This window comes from Mauremys reevesii, linkage group 10 (assembly GCF_016161935.1).
Source record: "Mauremys reevesii isolate NIE-2019 linkage group 10, ASM1616193v1, whole genome shotgun sequence".
NCBI classification, from domain to species: domain Eukaryota; kingdom Metazoa; phylum Chordata; order Testudines; family Geoemydidae; genus Mauremys; species Mauremys reevesii.
This window is the reverse complement of record NC_052632.1, coordinates 42280754-42305648: the sequence shown is the minus strand read 5'-3', so window position 1 is coordinate 42305648 and position 24895 is coordinate 42280754. Positions and strand designations below refer to the sequence as shown.

The 24895-nt window shown below is 49.1% G+C and overlaps 1 protein-coding gene across 5 annotated transcripts in view; it reads left to right on the top strand.

Annotated features, from left to right (window-relative positions):
- Positions 1 to 21588, top strand: part of PKM (pyruvate kinase M1/2) — a 44905-nt gene extending 23317 nt beyond the window's left edge. For 4 of the 5 annotated variants that reach the window (XM_039490489.1, XM_039490488.1, XM_039490486.1 and 1 more), the window contains exons 8-11: positions 8062 to 8214; positions 15677 to 15843; positions 19166 to 19347; positions 20267 to 21588. In XM_039490489.1, the coding sequence (XP_039346423.1) occupies positions 8062 to 8214; positions 15677 to 15843; positions 19166 to 19347; positions 20267 to 20373 (609 nt within the window). In that variant the 3' untranslated portion in view covers positions 20374 to 21588. Of the gene's footprint in view, positions 1 to 8061; positions 8215 to 14854; positions 15022 to 15676; positions 15844 to 19165; positions 19348 to 20266 lie in introns of all 5 variants that reach the window. The other variant, XM_039490487.1, reaches the window with a different exon arrangement.
- The last annotated feature ends 3307 nt before the right edge of the window (positions 21589 to 24895 follow it).

The following is a 24895-nucleotide window of genomic DNA, read 5'->3' as shown; positions in this document are numbered from 1 at the left end:
CTGGGGGAATTCTGCACTTAAAAATTCTGTGCACAACGCTTTCAAATTCTGCATCTCATTTGTCAAAATAACACAATATAATCACACCAGTTTCAATTATTTTTGGTCACTTATTTCAAAATACCTGTCAGCAAGTATGTCTGTAACAATGCAGACAACAAAAGATTCAGGAAATGTTTTTTGACATTCCTTATTAGGCATATTAATACAGAACTCGTGAGTGAGTAATTTAAACTACAATATCATATTTCCTGCACCCCTCAGAAGCAGTGCAAAGACTTGTGGGAGTCAGAGCTAATGGAGGAGCTGAAGTAATTGCTGGGATGGAGCCTGGGTGTGAACTTGGAGGGTTGTTGAGTATGGGTGGGAAAAGTATGGAACAGATTCTTTGGGGGGGGGGGGTGGGGAGGGATTGTTAGGGAGCTTCCCCATGCAGACCGTAGCTGATCCCTAGCCTTTCCCATTCAGTCAGGCACATCTGCCCGTCCCCATGTGTCCTTGCATCCCTTGTCCACCTGTCTCCCCCTTCTCCGTGTGGCCCTGTGCCCCCACTCAGCCACCCCTGTCACCATGTGGCCCTGTGCCCCCCAGTCTCATTCAGCCCCTGCCCAAGTCTGTCCTCCCCCACTAGCCCTTATGAGCCCTTGTTTGACTCCCCAGCAGCCCCATGCTGTCTGTATTCCCTTAGTCCCTGTCTCCTGACCTGGCCCAGCAGGCACTGTGAAGATGGTAGGCTTTCTCTTCCCTTGTTGGCTGGGAGCTGCTGCTACTCCCCATCTGGTGGGGAAAAGGCAGAGCAGCAGCAACTTTCCAGCTGAAGTTTTTTTCCCGTGCAAAAAACTAAATTAAAAATATGCACGACTCATTAATTATGCCTGTGCGCAGTGGTGCAGAATTCCCACATGAGTAACTCTTGCAGGAGTTTTATAAGCAGCCCTCTGGTACTAGAAGGATCATCTTCCTGGTATCTCTGTAGCTGGTGTTTCAAGAATAGCCTGGTTTCCATTAGTAGGATATTTAAAGGACCATATGGCTGTGGACACTAGCCAGTTGGGCCTCTTGGTGTTTACTATGCACGCCGACTCCTGGCACTGTCCAACTGAGACCTCCTCACTGGAAAAGTCCCTAGGTTTAAGTCACAGGTGGAGCAGTAAGTGGGGGAGACTGGGGGAAAGACCAAGGCAAAACTATATTGTGGGGACTGAAAGGTGGGAAAAGATGGTGCAGAAGGGATGAAGGAGAACATAAGTTCCCCATCCATTCCCCGTAGGCGGCCGGCTGGCGAGGCTGGCGCCCCCGGCCATCGCGCCGTACGCACCTATGCGCCCGCGCGAGTGGCTCCTCAGTTCCTTCTTTCGCCTCTGCCGGGGGGTCCCAGGCCTCCTCTCTCCTGCCTTCCACGCTTAGCCCAGCTTGTTTCTTAATAGTTTATAGTTCTATTAGTAGTTTCTCTTAATATTAGTTTAGTTACTTAGTAGTATATTTAGTTCCTAGTTGGCAGCTTATATAGTTCTTTAAGTGGTACATTTCATTCCTAGTTAGCGGCTTTAGGCCCGTTTAGCGCGAGTTTTATGCCCTCGGTGCGCTTGTTAGCTCAGCGCTTGCCGCTGCACCGCCGGGCCGGGCCGTCCATCCTCCGCAGGCCCGCCCTGATCCCGGCGTCCGCCGGAGAAGCCCTCTCTCCGCTTGCTCCTCGCCGCCGGCCGCGCTCCAAGCTGCGCACTGAAGCCGCCGACCTGGCGGAGGGCCTCCACGGCGCCGCACCAGCCGCGGGCGCGCGCCCGGCGGCGCGCGCCAGCGCGCGGCGCGCTCCGGGCTGCCGCGCGCGCGCGACCCGGGGCGCTCCGCGCAAACGAAAAGGCGGCGCCCCGCGGCCCTCCCCGACAAGAAAGAAGCTCCCTCCGCAAAGCAAGCGAGCGGGCACGTCGAGACCCGCGCAGAACGCGCACCCGCCCCCGCCAGCCGCGGCTGTGGCCCACCAAGGTGCGTGCTATCGAGCCGCTGACCGTGCGCTCGGCGCCGGCCCGCCGGCGCACAGCGCAGCACGCCGGTGCGCGGCGGAGCGATGCAAGCGCGCTTCAAGCCCGCGCCAGGCGCGGTCAGCGCCCGCGCTCCAAGATACAGCACCGCGCCAAGCGGTCGCGGCGCGCCTGCCGCCCCGCGGCCCCCGCAGCCGCCACGCGCCAGGTCGCGCCACCTCGCCCGCCGCGCGCGCTCGCGCACGGCACCTCCCCAGCGGCCGTCGCCCCGCGCAGCACCGGGCGCGGTCGCACCCGGTCAACCCACGCGCACGCTCTCGCCACCTCCCGCGCACGCTGCCGTCCGCCCGGTCGCCGCGTCCCCTCCGCCGCCGCTCGCTCCCGGCCCGACGTCGCCGCGCCGGGCGCGCCGGCGGTCCGGTCAGTCAGGCACACGACCCGGTCGCCGAACCTCCCGGTCCGCCGCCGCACGTCCCGATGCCGCGCGCACTCCGCCGCCCGCCGTCGGTCCGGAGCTCGGGCCCCACCGCGGCCCGGCGCAGCGCCGCCCACGGCCGCGTCGTCGACGCGCCGGTCGGCCGCGCCGCCCCGGCACCACCGGCCCTCGGCGTCCCCGGGCGCGCGACGCCGCGCCCCGCAGCCTCCGACGCCCGCCCCCGGCTCCCCGCGCCGCCTTTTCGCTTTCCCGCACCGCCCGCCCCCTCCGCAGCCCTCTTCCCCTGGGTCCGGGTCGCTCCGCCTCCCCCGGGGCCAGGGCCAGCCTCTCCCCGGTCTCTGGTCTTCTTCCTGGCACCGGCCCCACGGCGACCCAGGGGGCCGGTGGGGTCCCCGCCGGGGCCGAACAGGGCCGCCCCCACTCCGCCCCCCTCCTCAGGCCGCGCACATGCCTGCCGCCAGCCACTCCAGGGCCACACCGTCGTCACCCTCCTCATCACCACTCGGCGGCACGCGGGGTGCCCCCGCGCCCGGCCTCACCCTCCGGCCCCAGGTGGGTGCAGGGGGCGCGTCCGTGCCTCCGTCCCCCGGTGGCAGACTGCGCAGGCGGAGTCCCCGGGGGCCGCGAAGGGGCCTCACACCCGGCGGAAGAAGTCCAGGAGCTCGGAGACTAGAATCACCACGTGGAGAAGTCCCAGGAGTCGAGGACGAGCCCCCAGGACGTGGTGGGACCCCATCAGGACGGTGGAGGGGACGGACGTGGGGCGGTCCTCAACATCCCGCGCTTCCGCCATATCGTCCTCCTCCTCCAATGCCCCCGCCTCGGTCTCCGCCTCCTCCCGTCCCCCCACTACGAAACCTCTCCAACCTGAATGAAGTACCGGTCCCTCGGCCGTTCACGTCTGGCGGACCGCCCCGCGGAGCCAGCCGGACCTAGCACAATAAAGGAGCGCGAGCCAGCTGCTCGGCAAAGCCAAAGCGCCAGAAAGAAATTTGCTCTGCCTGCCTAACTTGCACCGCGCCTCGCCAAGCAAATGGCTGCAGGGCACGTATGCCATTGCCGCAACTATTGGCTCGCTGAACTCGCAGCAAAGGACTGCCGCTGGATTCTGGAGGCTTAAAAGCCAAGTTGGCGCAGCGGCTGGAGTTCTGGCTCTGGGGAGGGGCAGCGGGGAGGACCGTGGACTCGGGGAACCAGCTGGCAGCGGGGAGCGCATGCGGAGGCCCCATCCAGATGAGCAGGAGTTCCAACCCGCGCTCTTGCATGGCTCAAGGCCCCCTTTTACTCTTACCAGTACGCCAGAGGACCTTCCTTGAAGACGCAGGGTCGATTCAAACCTGCTGCGACCGCATGCATTCAAAGCCTCCGACCAGGGACCTTAGGCGCGCTTCCAATATTCATCGCCTTCCCAGCACAAACCTTATCGCTTGCCCGCCCGCGCCCCCTTCGCCCGCGACCCCACCCCGCCCCAAACCTTCGGGCTGGGCCGCGCCCGCCGAGGGCCGACGGGCGGGACCGGCGGCGGGGCCCACCGGGCGGCCAGGCTCCAGACCCCAGAGGGCCCTTCCGATCATGCCTCTGATCGCCTTCCCTTCTTCCGCCGATCTGCCCCTTCTGGTCCTTCCGTGGCTTTCTCCGATCTTTCTTCCGGGCCAGCTTCAGACATTTTCCCCCTCCTCCCTCCCACTCTGTCCTCCCTCTCTCCTCCTCCTCTCCCTTCCTCCTCCTCTCCTCTCCTCCCTCCTGCTCTCTCTCCAGTCCTCTCAGGTGAGTCCAGTCCCAGTCAGTCCAGGGGTCTCTGAGGCATTGGGTGCCATCGGTGCCCCCCTCAGCAGCAGCAGGGCCTAGGGATCCCATCTTAGACCTCTCCCACTCCTAAAGGCCCGTGCAGAGGCCTCTCCATCCTGTCCACTATCCCTTCCCTCGCTCAACTCTGTGTTTGCTGCTGGTCTGATGGGGGTCCCCACTCCCTTCATGGATCCCTGAGACTGGTTTGCTGCTACCCCTTGCCGCGATTCCCGTGGCCCTCGTGCCGCCCACCCGCCCTCCACAGGCCCCGCTTCCTGGCTCGCAGGTATTGCGCGCAGTGCTTCGCTCATCGCCGCTCTCCACGCCGCCGCCCGCCGCCGCTGGTCCCGCCCGTCGCCGCCTCTCCCTGGCTGCCTCCGGCTCCACCACCCTCCCTCTGGCTCATGGGGAGCCCAATTCTACATGCCCACTCCACCTCGGCCCTCTTGTCAACAATTCATCTCCGCCCCTCTGTTCCAACCTTGTCCTCCTCTTCTCCTCCAGTCCCTCCTGGTAGTTAAGTTGAGAGTGCCCGGTCCATTCCTCGTGTTGAGCTCGTGCGCACGCCGGCTCGGGGCGGGCAGGCTTCGGGGCCCCAATCCTGCCTCCTGGCACTCTTTCACACAACAGTGCGCCCGCCACTCCGCCTCTCGCACCGATCGCCAGACTCCGGCCGCGCACATTCCGCATGTGGCTGGCGACGTACGCCCATGCGCCTGACCCTGTGTGGTGGGTGTGTGACGTACCGCCTAGTCTCCACTCACGTGGTGGTGGCTGTGACTCCACTCTCTCTCTAGTGGCTCGGTGGCGCCCGCTGGTGGCTGACCGCCCACGCCGCGGCGCTGAGTCGGCGCGCCGGGGGTTCAACACGGCGGGTCACGGCTGGGGGGGGACCCTGAGACCTCCACCTCCCTCTCACCCAGAGCACCCCAGTCAAATCCGCCCAGGCTTCTCAGCGAGAGCATCGAGCAACCGCTGCTCTTGTCTCGCGGGCTCTGCTCGCTGACTTGCACTCTGCGGAACCACTACAGACAGCATGACAACACACAACACAGGGCGCGCAGTGTCAGGCGTCCTCCTCAGCCTCTGTAGCCTCCAGCCTTCTGCGATTTCTTTCTGGCTTTTCTGTGTAGCTTTTCGATGCGGCCGCGCAGCATTTTGCCGCCGGGCGGCCCAGCCAGTCCTTCGTCTCCTCAGCAGTGGTCGCCGCGCCAGTGGTGTCTTCTTCCTCCCCAGAGTGGGCTCTTCTCTCCAGGACTTCGCTTCTTCCAACCCGGACCTGCCACCGCAAATGCCTTCCAACACCCCCCTCAAGGCAGGTTCTCAGGATCTCTCCTTCTGCGTCTCTCTCCTCCGGCTCTTCCGCCGCTCCCCCTCCTCTTCTCCTCTCCACCGCTTCCGTTGCTTCCTCACGCTCAGAGCCCGAGCCGAGGCCGAGCAGCCCGCCCCGCCTGGCCGAGACGCCTGGCCCTGCCGTTGCTGCATACCTCGCTGGGCGCTCCCGCCTCTCCCGCCTGGACCCTCCCGCTGTGGCCGGGACCTCAGACCACCAATCGCTGCATCTCACAGCTTGGACCTGCAAGTTTCTGATCTCTTGGTTCCCGAGAGGTGGTTGAGCGCAGCAGCTGCAGTTGCTCGTGAAGCAAGTGCTGCAAAGCACTCAAGCCTTCCGCCTTAAAAGCTACTTTTGCTCTCAAGTGCTAACTACGCTCTGGTGCAAACTTTCCCCCCCCCAGCCCTCTCTGCCCTACCTCAGACTGTCTCCAAGGTCCATCTCTCAAAGGCATCTGTCCTCCCATCTTGCGCTCCTGTGCGCCTTTCGACTCGCCAGGATTTTTCTCCGACAGCCTGCACGACGCGACCTTCCTCCAACGTGGGTGGGTCTCGGGTCCCCGGGGGCAGGTGGTTACCCTCCTGCTCGTGGCTCTCTCCTTGCCATGGCGCCTTCTCTTCTCGCCCTCCTCGCCTGGCCTCCCCACCTACCTCCTCCACCCCTGCCCTACTCCCCTCCATCTTACCTGTAAGACGCGGCCTCCATGACGGTCTCAGAGCGGCTCTCTGCGGGGCGGGCCCCATATACTATTTTCCCAGGACAAGGTGCAGCCTCACCTACACCCCGCCGCCCCCCAAGGTCGGTTCCCCCCCCCCCATCCTTCTTCTCCAATCCCTCCTTCTCTCTTTCCCAAAAGCGCTCTTCCTCACCCTACATGCCAACACCTACTACATACCGCCCGCGACGCATCGCAGCGCCCACATCGTGCGCCGCCGCTCGACCCCGCATCCCCGGCACGCGCTGCGGCGGCGATAGGCCGCATGAAAGGCAGTCAGCTCCTGGCTCTCTTCCTTCGGATTCCTCCTCCTGCGTCCCGTCCTGCATCAGACATACCTGCTCGCTCCCCGCTTCCACGCGCCCACCCATGCACACACATGCCTCATCGGCGCGCCCCCATCCACACATCATGTCCCCCATCAGGACATCTTCCTGGTCATCTCCAGTCGCTTTTCTCCCACTACGCCATACCTCACGCACGCCTAGAAGCAGCAGCGCTCTTCGGCGCCGCTCCGCCGGCTCTGCGCCATTCCTCCCACCACCCCCGCCGACCCCACCGCCTAGGTAGGGCTGATGGATCATGGCATGGCAATGGATAAGAGAATCAAGAGAAGAAGAAAGTTGGTCTCGGTGTTCTTCTGTGTGTGTTGTTGTTCTCTGCTCCTCTCCCTCCTTCCTCCTCTTCCCCACTGTCGGGAAGGAACGGCAAAGGGGAAGAGGAGGGACGGACGGGTATATATACGCCCGCATGGCGCGCCCCGCGCAGGCGCAGCGCCCGCCCCGCGAGCTGAGGCTAAAAAAAAAAAATTGGCCGAGCGCGCGCGCGCGCGCCCTTTACATGGATGGGGAGGAGCAACACACAAGAGAAGAACACCAGTTACTACAGGTGAGTAACCGTCTTTTTTTTTAAAGCTACCCTTAACTTTCCGCCTGCAGCCTCACTGGCAAAGTGCTAAGATGCTATTTTAGCTGCAGTTTATGGGCACTTCAGCCTCAACTTGCTTTCTAAACTAGTGTCTGTTAATTCTGCTTCACATACTCCTCTTCATAAAGAGTCAAAAACTGTTGAGAGGGCAGCTAAGCTTTTTATGGGGGGAGGGAGGGGAGCACTGTCTGAATAGTCAGCAAACCTTACCCAGTTCAAAATAGAAAAGGTGTTTTACAGCCTTTCCACCACTAATTTACTAAATGACTGCGTAAAGGAAGGATGTTGTTGTATAACCCTGAACAGTCTCGCTTTTTAAAGGGAAGTTTGCAACTAATGAGCCAAACTGTAGTAGCAACAAGCCACAACAGTGTGCATTAGTTGACTATTGATGTATGTGTTTCTCTAATATGTACCTGGTTGTGGATTATATTATATGAACCTAAACCTCCCACATCCACATATTCGGCTCTTACCTTGCTGCTGAGCAACTGGTGGTTGAATATTAATGGTACGCAGCTGTCTTAAGTAAATGCCAATTGTAGCATCAATTAATTTTTATAATTCTGTAGCAGGTTCCTTGATATCTGCTGTAATGCTGTTTTTGAGAGTTCCGTCATAAGGTTTTAACAGTATTCAAACTTCATACTTCAGTATGTCATCAGCTCTGTTACTATGCATGGCACTCTTGTTCTGGTGGCCAGACAAGCATACTTGCTACAAATAGTCTAATCAGACTTACTGATACCTAACTTTATGCTGTACCCTGCAGTAGATAATGCTTTAAAACACATTCCAGTGCTTACATAGGTGTATTAGAAAAGTAGTTGGTCTCTTCCATAGTGGGGTGTTAATTTGCTCAGCCTGACTTCTCCTTTTCCAGATGTTGGAGAGTATGATTAAGAAACCTCGCCCAACCCGTGCTGAGGGCAGTGATGTAGCTAATGCCGTCTTGGATGGAGCAGACTGCATCATGCTGTCTGGGGAGACTGCCAAAGGAGACTACCCTCTTGAGGCTGTCCGCATGCAGCACGCTGTGAGTAATGCCTTTTAAAGCAAAGGGTAGAATTACATAGTCCAAAGTGGAACCTTTCCAAAGAGGTAAAGGTAACATATATCCCACTTCCTGCTTCCTCACTCCATCCAGATGTCTGGTTGTCCAAATGCATAGAGTCAAGTGGCTATACCTCGCAGTTCTATAATGGCAGCTCCTTGTCGATGCTCCCACTAACCCTTACTTTTTGAAAAAGTAAGTCTGTTCTCCCTTCTATTTCTCTTCTCCCCCCCCCCCCCCCCAATTCATCATCTTAACCTACACTTACATAGAGCATGGACTTGTAAAACCACTGTACCCTGACCAAGAGCAGATCAGTGTGGTGCTGCCCTCTGCCACTAGATCTGAGAAATGATCAGACATGCAAATAATCACTTGCCATATGCTTTGTACTCATCACTTAGAGGCAGAGCCAAGAGCTGAAGTGTAATGCTGAGAGATGTCTACTTCACAGTGGACTATAAGAAACCCTAGTTTATGTTTATATGCCAAGGTTCAGCTTTCCTCGTTACCCTGGTGTTGATTCCCTTGAGTCCACTGCTCTAATCTCTAACTCCGCTTTGACACCTTCTGTCCTGCAGAGCTGCTCCAAGGATCACTTTGACCTTGATTGAGCTCAACTCCATATACTGAAAAACAATTCAAATTTAAATAAATGAACTTGTGTGGTGAGGGAGTGGGATGGTTTCATGGGGTGCTTGTTCCAGGTTTACTGTTGTGTTGCATTCAACAGATTTGGCTACTGTTTATGGGGATGTTTCTTGCATGATGACTGACAGGACTTTTTTTTTAATACATGTTTAAACTGCCAGAAACCTCTCTGCTCTGCTTTGAGTTCACCCAGCTCATGTTCCCATTAATTTAAGTTTAATGCTAAGTGTCTAGAAGTACTGATAATCTCCTGGTAACTGCTGTGAATTACAGCATTGACAATGCACTAGTTTGTCAGTTGCAGTTCAGGTTCTGTAGATTAATAAACATAGCTACTATATGTGCATTTAGACTTCCTTACATAAGTGTATTTTCTTCTCTCACTGTTAACTGTATTTGAGCTATGTGCACTGGAACTTTGTACACTTACGGAACAGATGATGAAACCAGATTGGTGTGGGCCAATGATCTTAAAGCATGTGATCACTCTGCATTGTAAACTATTCACTAACTGCCTGCCTAAAGCTTCTCCTACTAGGAAATCTTGAGGGTTGACCCTGATATCTAAATCTGGAAACTTGCTGTAGTAAAACTTAATTTCAGAAATGAACTCTTGTGATCCAGTTTAGTTTCAAATCTAGTTTGACTAGTAGAAGTTCTTTAGATCTGGCTACTAGATAGTACATGGGTACTGGTGGTCTCAAGTGTGTGTTCTTCCTTATTTTTTTTAGTTACTGTAGGTACATCAAAGGACATGGTCAACAGATTCATACAAGTCATTCTAGGATTGATTTTTTTTCTTCACATAAGGCAAAATACTGCCTTTCTTAATGGATGGTGGCTTTCAATGGTGCAGTCTTGAGCTTCCATATTGTAGCTCATCATACCTACACTGCATTTATGCTAGGTTCTTAACTACCAGGTTAAGTTCTGAACACTTGGTTTCAGAGTGGCAAAATATATTGGAGAATTGAACCTCCAAGCATGAGGGTAAAATAAACCAGGGCACGCAGCTAAGAAGGTGAAACTGAAGCTTTTGATGTAATACAAAATGGATGTGCCTACTGGCTTCAGAATCATAACCATTAAAGGTTTTGTCCCCACCTTTTCTTAAACTTGAGCTATCCCCAAATCAAACCCAGCATGTGGAGGCATTTAGTGCTGCTGCAACATTACTAGGAGTAGCTAGACATTTGTGTGGTTTTTGTTTTTTGTTTTTTTTTTTTTCCCTAAAGTGAATGCTATTAGAATGGGCCGAGTTACAACCTTGGAGCACCAACAACTTCTGCTTATTTCTTTTACTATGACGCAATGCGTAGTTGATATCGGCACACATGGACTAAGGTGTACGTGCACAAAATCCCCAGGCTCAGCTGAGGGCAGTTTAAAACATTGAGGCTTTCTGTTGCCTGGGGCGGGGGGAAATCTCACTAAACTCTGTAGAACATCTAGGATCAAAACTTCAGATTATGGAATCTGGCTGCTGTGAGGCTCAGTTTCTCCACCTTTCCAGACTAAACCATGTAAAATGGCAGTGTGACCGCTTACCAGCATTGCAAGTACAGACCACTGTCCAACTAACTAAAAGGAGCTGCTCTTCTTTCTAGAAGAAAACAATTTATCTTAAACCTTAGCGGGAGTAAAGAATCTGATATGACAGTGACTGAGCACTATAGAAATGTCTACACAGGTCAAACAAATTCAGGTTCCCCTACCACTTATGCAGTCCCGTTACCTGCAGCTCCATTTATTAGAACTGCTCTTCCTAGAAGTAGGGTCTTAATACTGGGTTGCTAAGTTGTTTTTATCACTTCTAGAGCACAATTGAACCCCTTTTTCCTGCATGAGGGTTTTACATGCAGTGTATGGTGACTGCATAATCCTCCTGGGTTGCTCCTGCTTTCTTCCCGGCTAACTGTTTGCCAGTGGTAAGACTGCCCAATTCCAGTGACATCAAAATGAGCATGGACCACTTTATTGATGCTTTCTTGGTCTAAAAGTCAAGTCAGCTGATGAAAGTAAGACCCTTATGTTCCTGCTTTCCAGCTTCTGTTGTGAAATTTTTTTTACACATTTCAGCATCTTCTATAAATGTAAAGCAATACTTTGCTCAGACTCTAGTCCCTTTATACAAGTTTGCTTTTTTGTATTGCTACTCTGTATTGCCCAAACTTTGTTACAGAATACTCCAGCAGCAAAACTGGATGCTAGCTAATGGACTTAGGCTCAAAGATCACTGACAACTGCTACCTGTATACATAAGATAGTATTTCCATCAAACATCAGCTCAGTGGTTAGGGAGTATGGATCAAACTGGTTCTTCACACCCACACTGAAAACAATGAGATGCTCTAGCTAGGTGCTCTCCCCCATAGCTTCTAGGAATGTTTAGGATGTTTCAGACCCTAGAAGTACTTTTATGTACTAATCTAAAAGAATTTATCTTTTAGGAATGGAGGAGAAAGCATCTGTTTAAACTTGTGCAAGAAGTTTCCCCAGTATACTTGATATGTCCTTTCTACACCCAGTATAATCTATCTGACCTGACAGATGTGTTGGTAGAATGTAATAATCACCACTTGGTGACAACTCTCTAATTTCTATTGGATAACCAGAATTACCACTATAGTTAATTGTAATGTCCCCAAAAGGTGGGGCACAGTACTGTAAGAATTCAATAGCAAGTTTCCAGATGTTGGACAGGATACCTCTTCCTGGGAAGGAAGCAGCTCCCAAAACTTCCATTGGTCCAGTCAGTTAAAAAAGTTGACAGCTAATTTGACCAATGGGAAAAGCAACTCTTGAAACTCTGCCCTTGCCAGTTTGTCCAAAGAGCTCAATGAAATTCAAAGAAAGTCGGGCTATGTCTATACTGCCCTGCATCTTGGACTACAGGGGAGTTAATAGCACACACCAGAGTGCTTTGCAGTAACTCTCCCATGTGTATGCTGTGGGTGCATACTAAGATTCCTAGTTCACATTAATGTAATCCATTGCCCAAACAGAAGGGCAGTGTAGACAAATCCTAAGGGCAGGTCTACTCTACAGACTTACATTGGTGAAGCTGGAGCACATCTGGAGAAGATACTGTAAGCCAACAGAGCTCTCTCCCATTGGCTTAATAGTGAGTGCTCCTCACAGAGATGGAGTTATGTCAGTGGGAGAATTTCTGCTGCCGACATGGTGCTGCCTACACAGAGGGTTACGGTCAGTATAACTACGTCACTCAAGGATATGGATTTCTTTCACACCTCTGAGTAATGTAGCTATATCAAAGTAAGTATGTAGTTTAGACTAAGGGCTTGTCTACACTGGCAGTTTACAGCGCTGCAACTTTCTTGCTCAGGGGTGTGAAAAAACACTCCCCTGAGGGCAGCAAGTTTCAGTGCTGTAAATTGCCAGTGTAGACAGTGCACCAGCACTGGTAGCTATGCCCCTCATGGAGGTGGGGTGTTTTAGAGTGCTGGGAGAGCTCTCTCCCTGCACTCTGCCATGACCACACAAGCCACATTAAAGCGCTGTCGCGTCAGCACTTTAGCGTTGCCAGTATAGACTAGCACTAAGCCTAAATGCCTTCCTACCCAACCCCACACAATTGAGGATGTGGCCACCCCCTACCACAAACTTGAAGAAAGCTGGTAAAAATCCCCAGTAGGAAAAATGTTAATGAATCAACGATTTGCCATGGACCTTTGGGAGGGACTAACTTTATTTAAAAAAAAAAGGCGGGGGGAGTTAATCTATAAAAACCTCTTGTATAGCAGGGAGCCTTTTGGTAAACCCAGGCTTATGCTGAATGTTGCCCAAAGCTGCCTGCCTTTGATTCAAGAACTGAAGATATATTGTAGGCTCCTGGTTTCCATGTTTGGAGTATGCTATATGGGGAGGAAACTTACTTTATCCCCCTTTTATCTAACAAGTTTCAACCCAATGTAATGGAAACTTGCAGCTAATGCTGTGGCTTTTATTGCATTTAATTTGCATTATAATGTAATCTAGGTCAGTGGTTCTCAACCAGGATTCTGTGGCCCACTTGGGAACCGTGGGCAAGTTTCAGGGGGTCCACCAAGCAGGGCTGGCATTAGACCTGCTTGGGCCCAAGGCAGAAGCCCACCTGGGGCTGAAGCCTGGGGCTCTAAGTCCCTCCACTCAGGGCTGAAGCTGAAGCCTGAGCAACTTAGCTTCACAGGGCCCCCTGTGGCATGAGGCACTGGGCAATTACCCTGCTTCCTACCTCCTAACACTGGCCTTGGCTTTTCTATGCAGAAAAACAGTTGTGGTACAGGTAGGCCATGGAGTTTTCATAGCATGTTGGAGCCTCGGAAAGAAAAAGGTTGAGAACCCCTGATTTAGGGGTGTCAGTCTGAATTATTGTTACAAAGGATCTTGTGGCTGGAGACTGGGACTCAGGATTTCTACATCCTCTAGGATATCTAGACAAGTCACTTAACTTATATTTTTTTCATCTAAATTATAAGATGGGGATAACGGTGACAATTCATTAACATTTGTAAAGTGCTTGTCCTCACCTGGAAAGTGCCATAAAGTGAAGTATCTCTATTTAGATGGATTTAGTCTGTCTAAAGCCTCCATTTTTCTTGCTTGCTATAAATAACTTCAGCTAGTCCTCTTGAAGAGATTATCAACTTTTCTGCATGCTTTTCTAGTAAACCCTGCAAGCCTTCTTTATATGGTTGTGAAGGACTAGCATTGCCTAATCAGACAAGAATTCTTGTCTCAAAAATGCTTTCTCTTAGGCATACTTACTGACCTGTATAAGATTCCTAGATTATTATACAAACTCACTTGGAATGTCCATGGACTGTCTGTAAACTGGATGCAGAAGCTTCTCATGACACCTTCATTCTATGAACAAAAACTAGAAGTATCTTCTGTAGTTGTACACTTGACTAAGTTGAGTACATACAAACATTAAATGAGGGTTTCTGTACTCTACATTTTTAGAAAAAAACAACCATATAAGGAAGACTTGTTTCTATACTGTAAACAGTTTTACTAAAGGGTAGTGCAACTGTAAAGATTAAGTTCCTTGGCTCTTCTCTGAGTAACAGCCAAACCACCTTCTTTGCTTAAAAAGAATGAGATGGAAGGTGGTGGCATTGTTCACAATTGGACTGTTCTTGTGTAAAAGATTATTCTAACAGTGCTCTTGGCCATTAGAAGGTGGGGCTGAACACACATGTATCCCTGAAGCAACATATACCATACATTCTACTACTGTCTGTTCTCTGGCACACCTAAAAGTTGAGCCTCTGGAAAAGTGCAGAAGCAAGACCTACAGCAAGCTGACACTTGAGGCTTGTCTACACTCTATGGGGAATGATTTCTAAAGTGCACTGTTGTACGTTAATTGGTGCGCTTACCATAGTACTGTTTAAAACAATACTACATAAAATTGCACCAAGGAGCTTAGTGTGCACCAGCACTGTCTGCATCAACCAATTAATGTGCCGCACATAGATGTACTTATGGGGTATGATTTCTAAAGCACATTACCCCACCATGTAGACATGCCCTCATCATATAATTAGATGGGCAGTTTTTGTAAGGAAGTGGGCCCCACCTTCCTTAGCCTAAACAAGTGCAGACAATTCAAAAAATATAGCCTGACTTCAGGCCCTGGGGCAGCATGACTGTAAAGCTATCAAAATGTAGCATAAAAGGTCCTGTTCTGAAAACGCATGATCTGATGTACAAACTAGCTGTAAGAAATGGCACTGAATGTCTACGAGCCTTGGCACTGTTAAAATTCTAACCATGTTTGTCTGTATTAAAATCTTAACCTCCGAGCCAAAGGAAGTTTCACAACCCTGCCTCTAATATTCTTTGCCTGCATGACTGACAATTAAGCAAATTAACTCAAAATCACATTACTCTCTGGTGTATCTATTTCCTTCTTTCTGTGTCACTCCTTTCTTCCTCCCTCCCTCCCTCTTACTCCGGCCTGCAGATCGCTCGCGAGGCTGAGGCCGCAATTTTTCACCGTCAGCTGTTTGAAGAACTTTTCCGCGCCACTGCTAACAACAGGGACCCTGCTGATGCCATGGCTGTAGGCGCTGTGGAGGCCTCTTTTAAGTGCTTAGCTCCAGCTCTGATAGTTCTGACCGAGTCTGGCAGGTAGGGCTCAGAGAGGGCAAGAAAGACTTAGGCTCTAAAGGTAAATAAGCGTTTTCACTCCAGAGTGTGGGTTAGAGATGATCTAACCAAGACAAACTTCCTGTGCTTCAGGACATGTTTCGATGGGTAGAAACACGTTCCACTGTAACACAGTAGTACACATCCTGTCAGCAGCTCTTACAGTTCACAACTTCAGCTTGGCGTACACTAGCAGAATCTGAGTTTACAACATCCTTATAGTACAGCAGGATTGGAGGTAGGTAGAAGCAGAGCAAGAGTGCCTGGCAGTTGGGCATGGATGTGAAGAGTGTGCTGGCCAGGCTCGGTGGGGTGACTTGGCAGCTGTCACAGAATTCAGAAGAGAAACCTCTTGATATCAATTATCTGGTGGGTGAATGTTTACTAAATAGCATACCCCAATTGCTAATTTGATGCACAAGCAGTGTGCTTGGCTAAACAGATGACCGCCACCAGCATGGTACCATACACTAATCTGGACTTGCTAGTATAAAACTGATAGGTAAATCTTCTGAATATCAAAATTATGGTTATGCTATTGACATCCTGCTGGGCATGGCACCTCACCTTACCCTGTGTCACCTGAGCGCTGACTGATATGAATGTCGTATTCCCCGAATGCGTGTTGCTCTTATAGATTGCTCGCGAGGCCGAAGCCGCCATCTTTCACAGGCAATTGTTTGAAGAACTACGCCGGTTGGCCCCTCTGAATCGTGACCCTACGGAAGCCGCCGCAGTTGGCGCTGTAGAAGCTTCCTTCAAGTGCTGCAGTGGGGCTATTATCGTCCTCACCAAGTCTGGAAGGTAGGAGGTGAAAGGTTCCCTCAAGTCAAATGGACTTCAGTGACCAGGGTGGGGGAAAAGGACACCTTCAAAAGTCTTTTTTTTTAAAGAATGAATGAAATGGTAACACTGAAGCAGCCAGAAAACCAGGCAGCTTTAAAGCTAAGGTCATCAGTCTGCAATACCCAGTTCCACCAAGAAGATGGACAAACATTTCAGAAATCTGCAGATATTTAGTCTAATTCAGTTCTTCAGCATTCCTCAACTATCTTGGCATCAGCACCAAGCATATAGAATATTTTTTTCCTGCTGATAAAATTGCATTTTTGTTACTAGTAAAGCTGGCTGGAAAACTGACAGGAAACAACTTTTGAAAGTTTGTTTATGGTCATTTTAACCAGAGAAATCTTGGATTTTGACAGTATGTCAGAAGTTCACTGGATGCAGAATCTAGCTTTTTGAATAAGGCAGTACCTTTCAACCTACACTTCCAGCTGGGTTGACCACAGTGACAGCAAAAGTAAAGACCTGCCTGGCATGGATCACGGGCTCAACCATTAGTAGAATATTGAATCCTCCTGTCTTCTAGTCCTGTGACCATACAGCAGACTTCAAACACAGGACTACTGGGCCTGGCTTAAAGAAAAACTTGTTTAAACAGGAGGCTAAAAATACAGAAGTTTATTCCCTTTTGTAGGTTACCACTTCCTAATGTCTATCCTGCTTGGGTGAATAGGCCTTACTTTATTATCTAGAATCCAGTGTGATCTTAGACTAAAGTATCCAATAGACAAATCTGTGGAATATGCTTCTTAATACTAGGTTCACCCAATGCCTGTTTTCTGCACTGGCTTCCACTGCTTTGTGCCAACAGTGTACAAGACACTAGTTTATGGAACAGCCCTCTGGAATATCTTGGGATTTGACAAATGTTAATGCTATTAAGGTCACTTAATAGACCCCATGGCTAGAAAATGCAGGAAAGCACAGTAAATGGTCTTAAACCCAGCTCATCAGCTTCTAGTTTCTCTAAACTGAGAACTGAATTGCTCCTCTCAAAGCAAGTCTTGGCTAATCAGAAGACTTTTTTCCCCAAAAAAACTGATGGGCATTATGAAGTCTCACCCTGAATCTGGACCCAGCAAGTAGTAGCACAGCAGATGTGTCATCTAAACATACGCAGCAAATATTCTGCATCAAGAACTGGGCTATTGTAAATTCTTTACTTTAAAGACATTTTCAGGCTGGTTCTTGCTTTATTTCTGCAGAACAGGGAATAGCTGTAAGCATGAGAGTTTGTCTGTCTTGTACTTGTTCTTCCAATGTTTCCGTACAAAGGGTTCCAGTCAGTCTTACGCTTGACCTTTCTGAAGAGATCTGACCTTTTGATATTTGAATATTTTTAGCTCTGGATTCTGTTACAGCCTCTGAATACCTGGGTCTCCTTGAGCCACTGGAAGGCTTCTCTCACAGTAGAAAGGTTTTTGTGAGTGGCTGGGTTGGTGAAACTGGCACTGCTGTCTTGTAATCAACACAAACTTTGACTGGAAATCTTTAGTATTAAGCAGCTTTGAAGTTTGATTCATGAGAACTGGACCATAAAAATCTAGTTGAAACGCAGTTGTGCACCGTATAATCCTGTTCTCTGCTATATGTTGAGCAGTAAAATATAACTATTGATATCATGGCCTTTTTCAGTTCCAGACAGATTCTCCTTCATCTCTGAGCACACACGGCCTTCCAGAACTTGACTGCCCTCCCAGTAGTAAGGGGTGGCACCTGTACCACTGCTCTAGCTTCTGCTGCTAGAGACTATGAATAAACACCATTTGTGCCTACCATCCCATATTTACTAGATGTCCCACATAAATATTTCCACTTTTTTTACCTTATTTGCTTCCAGATCTTTACATAAAAACAAAGTTGTGCAACAGATCATAGCAGGATAGGCCTGTTATCCGCATTCATCTTTAAGCAGGTGAAAAGGGGATTGCTCCATATGTATCTGATCTGAGTTGTTTGAATCAGTTTTTTTAAAAAGAACCTTAGAGCTCCCTAGGTTTTTTGCTACAGTTTCCCTCTAACAGTGGCTCCCAGTGATTGCCTTGAAAATAGCCTCCTCTAGCAAGACTCCTGTTAACACTTCAGTGACAGTGCACAGAGTATGATGCAGCAGGAGTCATTCCTTCTACCTGATTTCTTGTGACTGCAAATTCTGCCACAACTCTCCCAGGCAAATTAGCTGAACTCTATGGATGCTCTGGAAAAGCCAATGACTCCCCAAAATGGTTGGGGGGCGGGGTGTTTGCAACAGTGCATGCCTTCTCCCACATCAGAGACTGAATATTGCCTTTGTCATCCATGGGAGCAAGGGACTCACTCAGAGTTAGATGAAGAGACTCCACCTAACGCTGTGATCAGATATGCTTAAATGAAAACTAACAGAAACCAGCAAGCAAACCCCACGCTCCTATCTGGCGAGCTGTCACCACTACTTGCACAGTTTATTTGCAATGATTTTTTTTTTTAAACTTAGGGTTTCTTCCTTGTCAACCTTAATAGCATAGTGGTGATATTTGGAAGATTTTTAGTTCCTTTCTCCTGTCCTTGAAAAGATGAGCACTCCGGACAAACCTTCACTGTTTTTGCTCTGAAGAGAACAGGATCCATGCATGCTGCCTGAAGTGCCAAAGGGTCAAAACCATGTGACTATGACACAACAGAAAGGCAGCAAAATAAAAGCCACACAATATCTGCCCACCTTGACATTACTGCCAACAGAGCTACAACACCCAGTGCTGGAAACATCCACCTTAAGTGTAGAGTGAAGTTTTCTAAACTCTTCGTTTCAAAAAACTGAAGTGGGATGACACCACACTTGGGGAGAAGAGGGAAGAGACTCGCTGCTCCAACAGATGGTTTGCTATGCCCTAAAGCAAGACAGATGGTGTGGACCTGAGGCAGTCCTTCCAGGAAAGGATGCTGTGTAGCATGTCCTCTGTTCTTGTAGGTCAGGGGACTGAGAGGACCAGCCTGGCCTTCAAACTAAACTTGATGAAACCTTGACTCTCTTGCGTGGATTTTTATTGCAAGTAGTCTTCCTGGCCAATCTGTGCAAAATACCTGAGCAGTGGTTACCATTAGCTGTCTCCATGCCACTCAGTCTCCACATAAGTGGAGATAGCACCTATTTATAAGAGCCATGATCATCTCTCTGATCTTGTCATCTGAACACTACACTTGCTGTGAACAATTGAAGTTTCTCAAGCTTTTGTTAGGCTGCCATATATGGGATGCTTTTGGAGGTTAATTCTACCTTCCATTTTGTTCTCCCTCTTATCAGATCTGCTCACCTGGTGTCCAGGTTCCGCCCACGTGCTCCCATCATTGCTGTGACTCGTAATGGACAGACAGCACGCCAGGCCCATCTGTACCGTGGCATTTTCCCTGTGTTGTGCAAAGAACCCACCCATGATGCCTGGGCTGAGGATGTGGATCTCAGAGTTAACCTGGGCATGAATGTTGGTGAGTTATATTGCTTTATCTTTACTCTGGTCAGGTAACTTGTAGCTTATGGAAGAAGCACCCCTTCAAAAACCTCTAGTTTGGAGCATCTTTTGCCTTCTGGCGGAGCCTTAAGGCTGTTAATGAGAAGAAATACTGCTTGTGACAAATGAATGGGCCTCCTACAATCACACCTCCTTAGCCAGATCTGGTACTCAGACTGATAACTTCATATTAAAAACTGCTCCCCCATCACAACAGGCCTTGATTTTTAATAGCTCTAATGGAAAGCTGTACAGACAAATGCTTACTGGTCTGTCTGAGAGGCCACCTTTATTTGCCTCTTTTTAAAAAAACCTAGGGCTGAGGTAAAGGATAGCTCCTCTCACTGTTACAGTGCACTTTGCATTAACTGACAAAGGCCCAACACCAAAGTTCAAAATGGACTGTATGAACTGGAATTTCGTCTAGTGGCAGCACCTGTAGCTGAGTTTAAGGTCTCAAGACAGAACAAATGGTGTAGGACAGAGGTGAGGTGTTCTGTCTCTTTCAGGGTAGATCAAACCATGATTGCTGAAGTGCTCTTACTGCTAGAACAACTGAGGGAAACCTGAGTCCCTCAGCCTGGTGTAATGATGCCATCTTGTGGCATGAGGGGGTATGTGAACAAGAACTAGGTAAAGCCCTTGCACTGTAAGAGCAGCTATTAGGGCTAAATGAGATCAAAGAGATACTAAATCCATGTGGTAGTTCTGGTAGCCCCCTCTATATTACATTTGGACTTATAAGAAAGCAATGGCATTCTTTGTCTCTGGATGCAGACTTGTTGTGGAAGACATCCTAAAACCTAGTGATACTGAGTCTACTGGACATTATAGCATCCAATAGAACTGTTGGCATGAACTTGGTTTGCAGATATTCACAAATCTTTCTCTTCCAGGCAAAGCACGTGGCTTCTTCAAGACTGGCGATCTTGTCATTGTACTTACAGGATGGCGCCCTGGGTCCGGCTACACCAACACCATGCGTGTGGTGCCAGTTCCATGAACACCAACTCTCAAACTCACCCCAGCAACACCTTCCCTCTCCCCCACTTTCTTCTCTTCTGCTCTACCCCCTTGCATTAGGCTGGCAATCGCTTGCAATGTTATCCGTGTGTAGAGTGGATATAGGTTGCTAAACACCACCAAATGCAGCAGCGGGGGAAGGAGAACCTTTAAGTCACTCTAAAAGAATACTTGAAATGTTTTAGTTTTTGAAAAGTAAATGACCTTTTTTCCCTAAGGTGATTCTGCCCTGAAGTAGTTGAGAGTTGGTGTATGAAATTCCTGCATGGTGACTGAACTTGTGCTGCTTATCCCCCTCTTTGTAGACTGGATACTACCTTAAGGGTGAATACTATACCTTTCCCTGCACCTTTCTCAGGAGTGCAGGGGGAGGAGGCAATAACAAGGTGATCGTCTGAGTTCCAGTGTTAACACTCTGCAACAGGCAGGGTACATCTCTGTACCCTGTAAGCTCAGATAATCAACAGCTTCATTTAATGCCTCCCTTCCTTCTCTGCCATGTAGTCCTAATTGCTCCCACTCTGCAAACTTGTACTGTCACCAGTGCACTCCAGTTTAGGAGCTGTGGTAGATTAAGTCATGGGTCTATGTAGCCACACTTGCAATATGTAAACTAGTCTTCTTGTCTCCCCCTCCAGATTTACAGTGGCTCGCTGCACTCCATAATTTAAACTCCACTACAGATACATTAGGTATCTAACACACCAGTGGATGTTGATGAAAGATTAAGATGTGCTTAACCCTTTAAGTCCTAAAATAGGAACTTCCATGAGACATAACTACTGTGTATTCCCTTCCCGGTGCAAATGGAGAGAATGACTCCGAGGTTCCAGTATACCTGGAAAACAGTGATCAAAACCTCCAGCACAGACCAAAGTCTAAGATGCAATTCAGGCCTGAGTTCCTTCTAAGTCACTTAGTTTGTCATTTATGGGCAGCAGGGAGAAATAGAACAAGGATAAAATGGGGTTTGCTCTTAAACGGTTGAGTGCTGCATTTCCACTTCCTGTGCTGCTGAGGGTAAGCTCCTTGTGCTCCTACTGCAGTATTGCATATCTGTCTGAGTTAAGTAGTCGTGTTTCCTGAGAGCATTCTCCTATGTTGTAAATCTGGACAAGTTATTTACTGTAACAGGTGTATTGGGTTGTAGAGCACAACTATGTGAATCAATAAAGAGAAGCTGAAGCACCCATCAGACTTCTGCTCTTGCTTGGTTTTTCCATTGGCAAGGTGAGAGTCCTTTGTGAAGAAAAGGAGACTAAGCCAACCAACTGAAACACATCAATGCTTACAAACAATGTCTGAACACTAAAGGAGGAAAAATCTATTTTCCATATTAGTTGAAAGCTATTTTATCCTTGGTTGTGGAAGGAATCCTCAATATTATAGTTGGTTTGCAGCTAGATTGTAGAGCCCTCAGATGTGCCAAATCTATTGCAACTTCAGACATAGCTGTCTCTTGTGCAGACATAAGTGAAGTAGCATAAAGTGATCTTTAACAGCTATGTCACTTCCTAATCCAGTGTGGTAACTAGAGCAAAGCAGCTGTCATCTATCCACCAATTTGCATCACAACCCAGCTGGATGCTACACATGCGGTAACTCTTAACTCCTGTTCCTAAAACTTTTTCTAGTGCGAGTCTTTCAAGTACCACATGTCTTGATATGGGAATGAGTCTTGTTCTGTGGGCTTCTGCTGTTCTGTCCTAACAAAAGAAGGGCTGCCAAATTTTAAAAATAGCACATCAGAATGTAGCAATTGGTATCTAGTAATCTAGACTTCTGTTTCATTGTTCAGAAGCATCATTTGATACAAAACCCACACCTGCTGCTACTCAAGTCGCACTTGATTTGCCAGGGCTAAATGTGTTTGAGGGAGGAGGGGAGCATGGAAAAAGACACCAAATCTCAGGAGCCTTGCAGGGAAAACATGACTAAATATTCTCTACACTAGTGGTTCTCAGCCAGGGGTACACAAGTCTTCCAAAGGGTACATCAACTCATCTAGATACTTGCCTAGTGGTTTACAACAGGCTACATAAAAAAGCAGTAGCGAAGTCAATTCAAACTAAAATTTCATACAGTGACTTGTTTATACTAATCTGTATACTATACACTGAAATGTAATTACAATATTTGTATTCCAATTGATTTATTTTAGAATTATATGGTAAAAGTGAGTGAGCACTTATTCAGTAATAATGTGCTGTGACACTTGTGTGTTTGTGTCTGATTTTGTAAGTAAGTACTTTAATAGAGGTGAAACTTGGGGGTATGCAAGACAAATCAGATTCCTGAAAGGGGTAAAGTAGCTTGGAAAGGTTGAGAGCCACTGAACTACACTGCTAGCTTATTCCTGGAAATGGACAACATGAAGCTGCTTCACTTAAATCCCCCTTTCCTCCCCACCCCAGCTCTTAATCTGTCAACTTTGATTACTCTTCTCTGGGCAAATATTTTGTACCTGTGACTTAATACAAGCAATATATATGGAGAGCAAACTCATTTGTGTGGGTGTGTAGAGGGCTTAAGCACCTACAGATAAATAAGGCAAGGGGAGTAGTAGGTGTTCAGGGCCTTAATCAGACATCAAGGACCTTGCTTACAACTTATGTACCTATGGCAGGATGCAATCAATACAGCTGGCCACCATAAAAGGGTAGAGCTCTCCTGAAAGGGGGTAGTGCCAGCTCCTACTTGGCCTAGGCTAATGGAATGAATGCCTTCCTTGAACTTGTAAGCATTCCCCTCCTTAATGGTTTCCAAGTGTGGGGGGAGGTGAGGGTGAACCAACTGCCTTTGGGTTGCAAGGTTCCAGATTAAGATAACTCTAGATGTGCAAAACTACTTCAGTGAAATGTTTCACAAACCACTAGCTGGCATAGCTGTTTTGGTATGAAGTCTCTTGAGGCATTCTCATCTCTGAAAGGCATCCTTGTTTGAAACCCACTGCCTGCTAAATGACTAGGAGGCAGGCTGTCTGCCTCAGAGGCTGTCCATTAGAATTTTGCCTAGTCAAGCTGGAGCCTCGGTCTGGCAAGTTTGTCTCTAGGCTGCCCTTTCCCTTACTGGGCTGGAACTCTTATCTTGAGGCCTATTCCTACATCTTTTAGCATTGCTGGAGGAGGGAATGCAAGTGTGAGGGCTCTGGCTGGGGGTGAGGGCTGGGGCAGATGGTTGGAGAGGGCATGAGAGCTCCAGCTGGGGGTGCAGGCTTGGGGGTAGGGCCAGGGATGAGGGGGTTTGGGGTGCAGGAGGAGTCTCAGGGCTGGGGGTGGAGAGCAGGGAGAGAGGACTCCTCCCCCTGGCTTTCTCCCAGCAGCAGGGGGCTGGAGGGAGAGGCACACAGCTTAGCAGGAATTTGGGCCCAGAGTAACTTGCTATGCTACAGCACACTTCACCTCTGAAGAAGCTTATAATAGCACTGGCCAAGGCATTGTTTAAAGTGAAACAGTGTTACAGAGCATCCTTCTCTGCTGTTAGGTTATCCACTGGTCATTTTCTATATCCATGTTCCTTTGGGAAGGGGTCATCACTAAAGACTAACCCCAACTTCCCAGAGTTAGTGAGCATGTCTACCTTGCAGTTAAGACACCTGAGGCTGGCCTGGGTCAGCTGACTTGGGTTTCAGGGCTGTTTAATTGTGGAGTAGACATTTGACCTCCTTCCCTCAACTATGTGCCTCACCCCTCAGTTTAAAAACTCCTCTGTACAGCTCACACAACAAATAGTGGACTACATGCACAACAATGTGCGGAACAATACTTGTGTATGATGTACTGATTGGCTGAAAGGGAGGGGGGTAGACACGAGTCCTCAAAAGCAACTGGAGGGTTTAGAAGACTGCTGATGGATGACTGAAAATACCTCTAGATCACTACTTTGAGTCTAGCTCTACTGACAAGTGAGGTCATTCACATGAGATGACCTATGTGAAAGAGAGGGTGGTCTTGGTTGGTAGGGAGCAGATGTCTCCAGTATGGTTGACCATCCCATCAGGGCTGAGGAGTGAATGGATGTGAAGGCTGAACAGTCTTCCCCACCCCCTTCCTAGGCACTCTGTGTCAAGGTTGGGTGCATTCACTGCATATGGGAAGTGTGCACTGTAGCTATGCTTGTCCATATCTATTCTGAGACTTTTTAAGAAAGACATCACCCCCACCACACACACACCTGGGCCATCAAGCTGCTCCTCTTCCCCAGCAGTTCAGTAAGTCCATTTTTAGTGTCCTCTTAGAACCTGGCCAGTACTGCTTTCTGTAGCAATTGATTATGAGCAGCACATCTCAAAGAACAACAGTTACAGAAAGGTAAGTAACCGTTTTTCCCTCTAGGCTTCAGCTGTGGCTTTTAATGGAATATTGGTCTAATCTGGCTCTTTTCCTTTAAGGTTGCAACACCTTTGATTCTTATAGCTGTGCAAGTAGCACTTTTGTTTTTTCTGCTAGCAAGAATAGTACTATGCAGCAGAACAAACACAAATGGTGGCCATTAGGGGATTT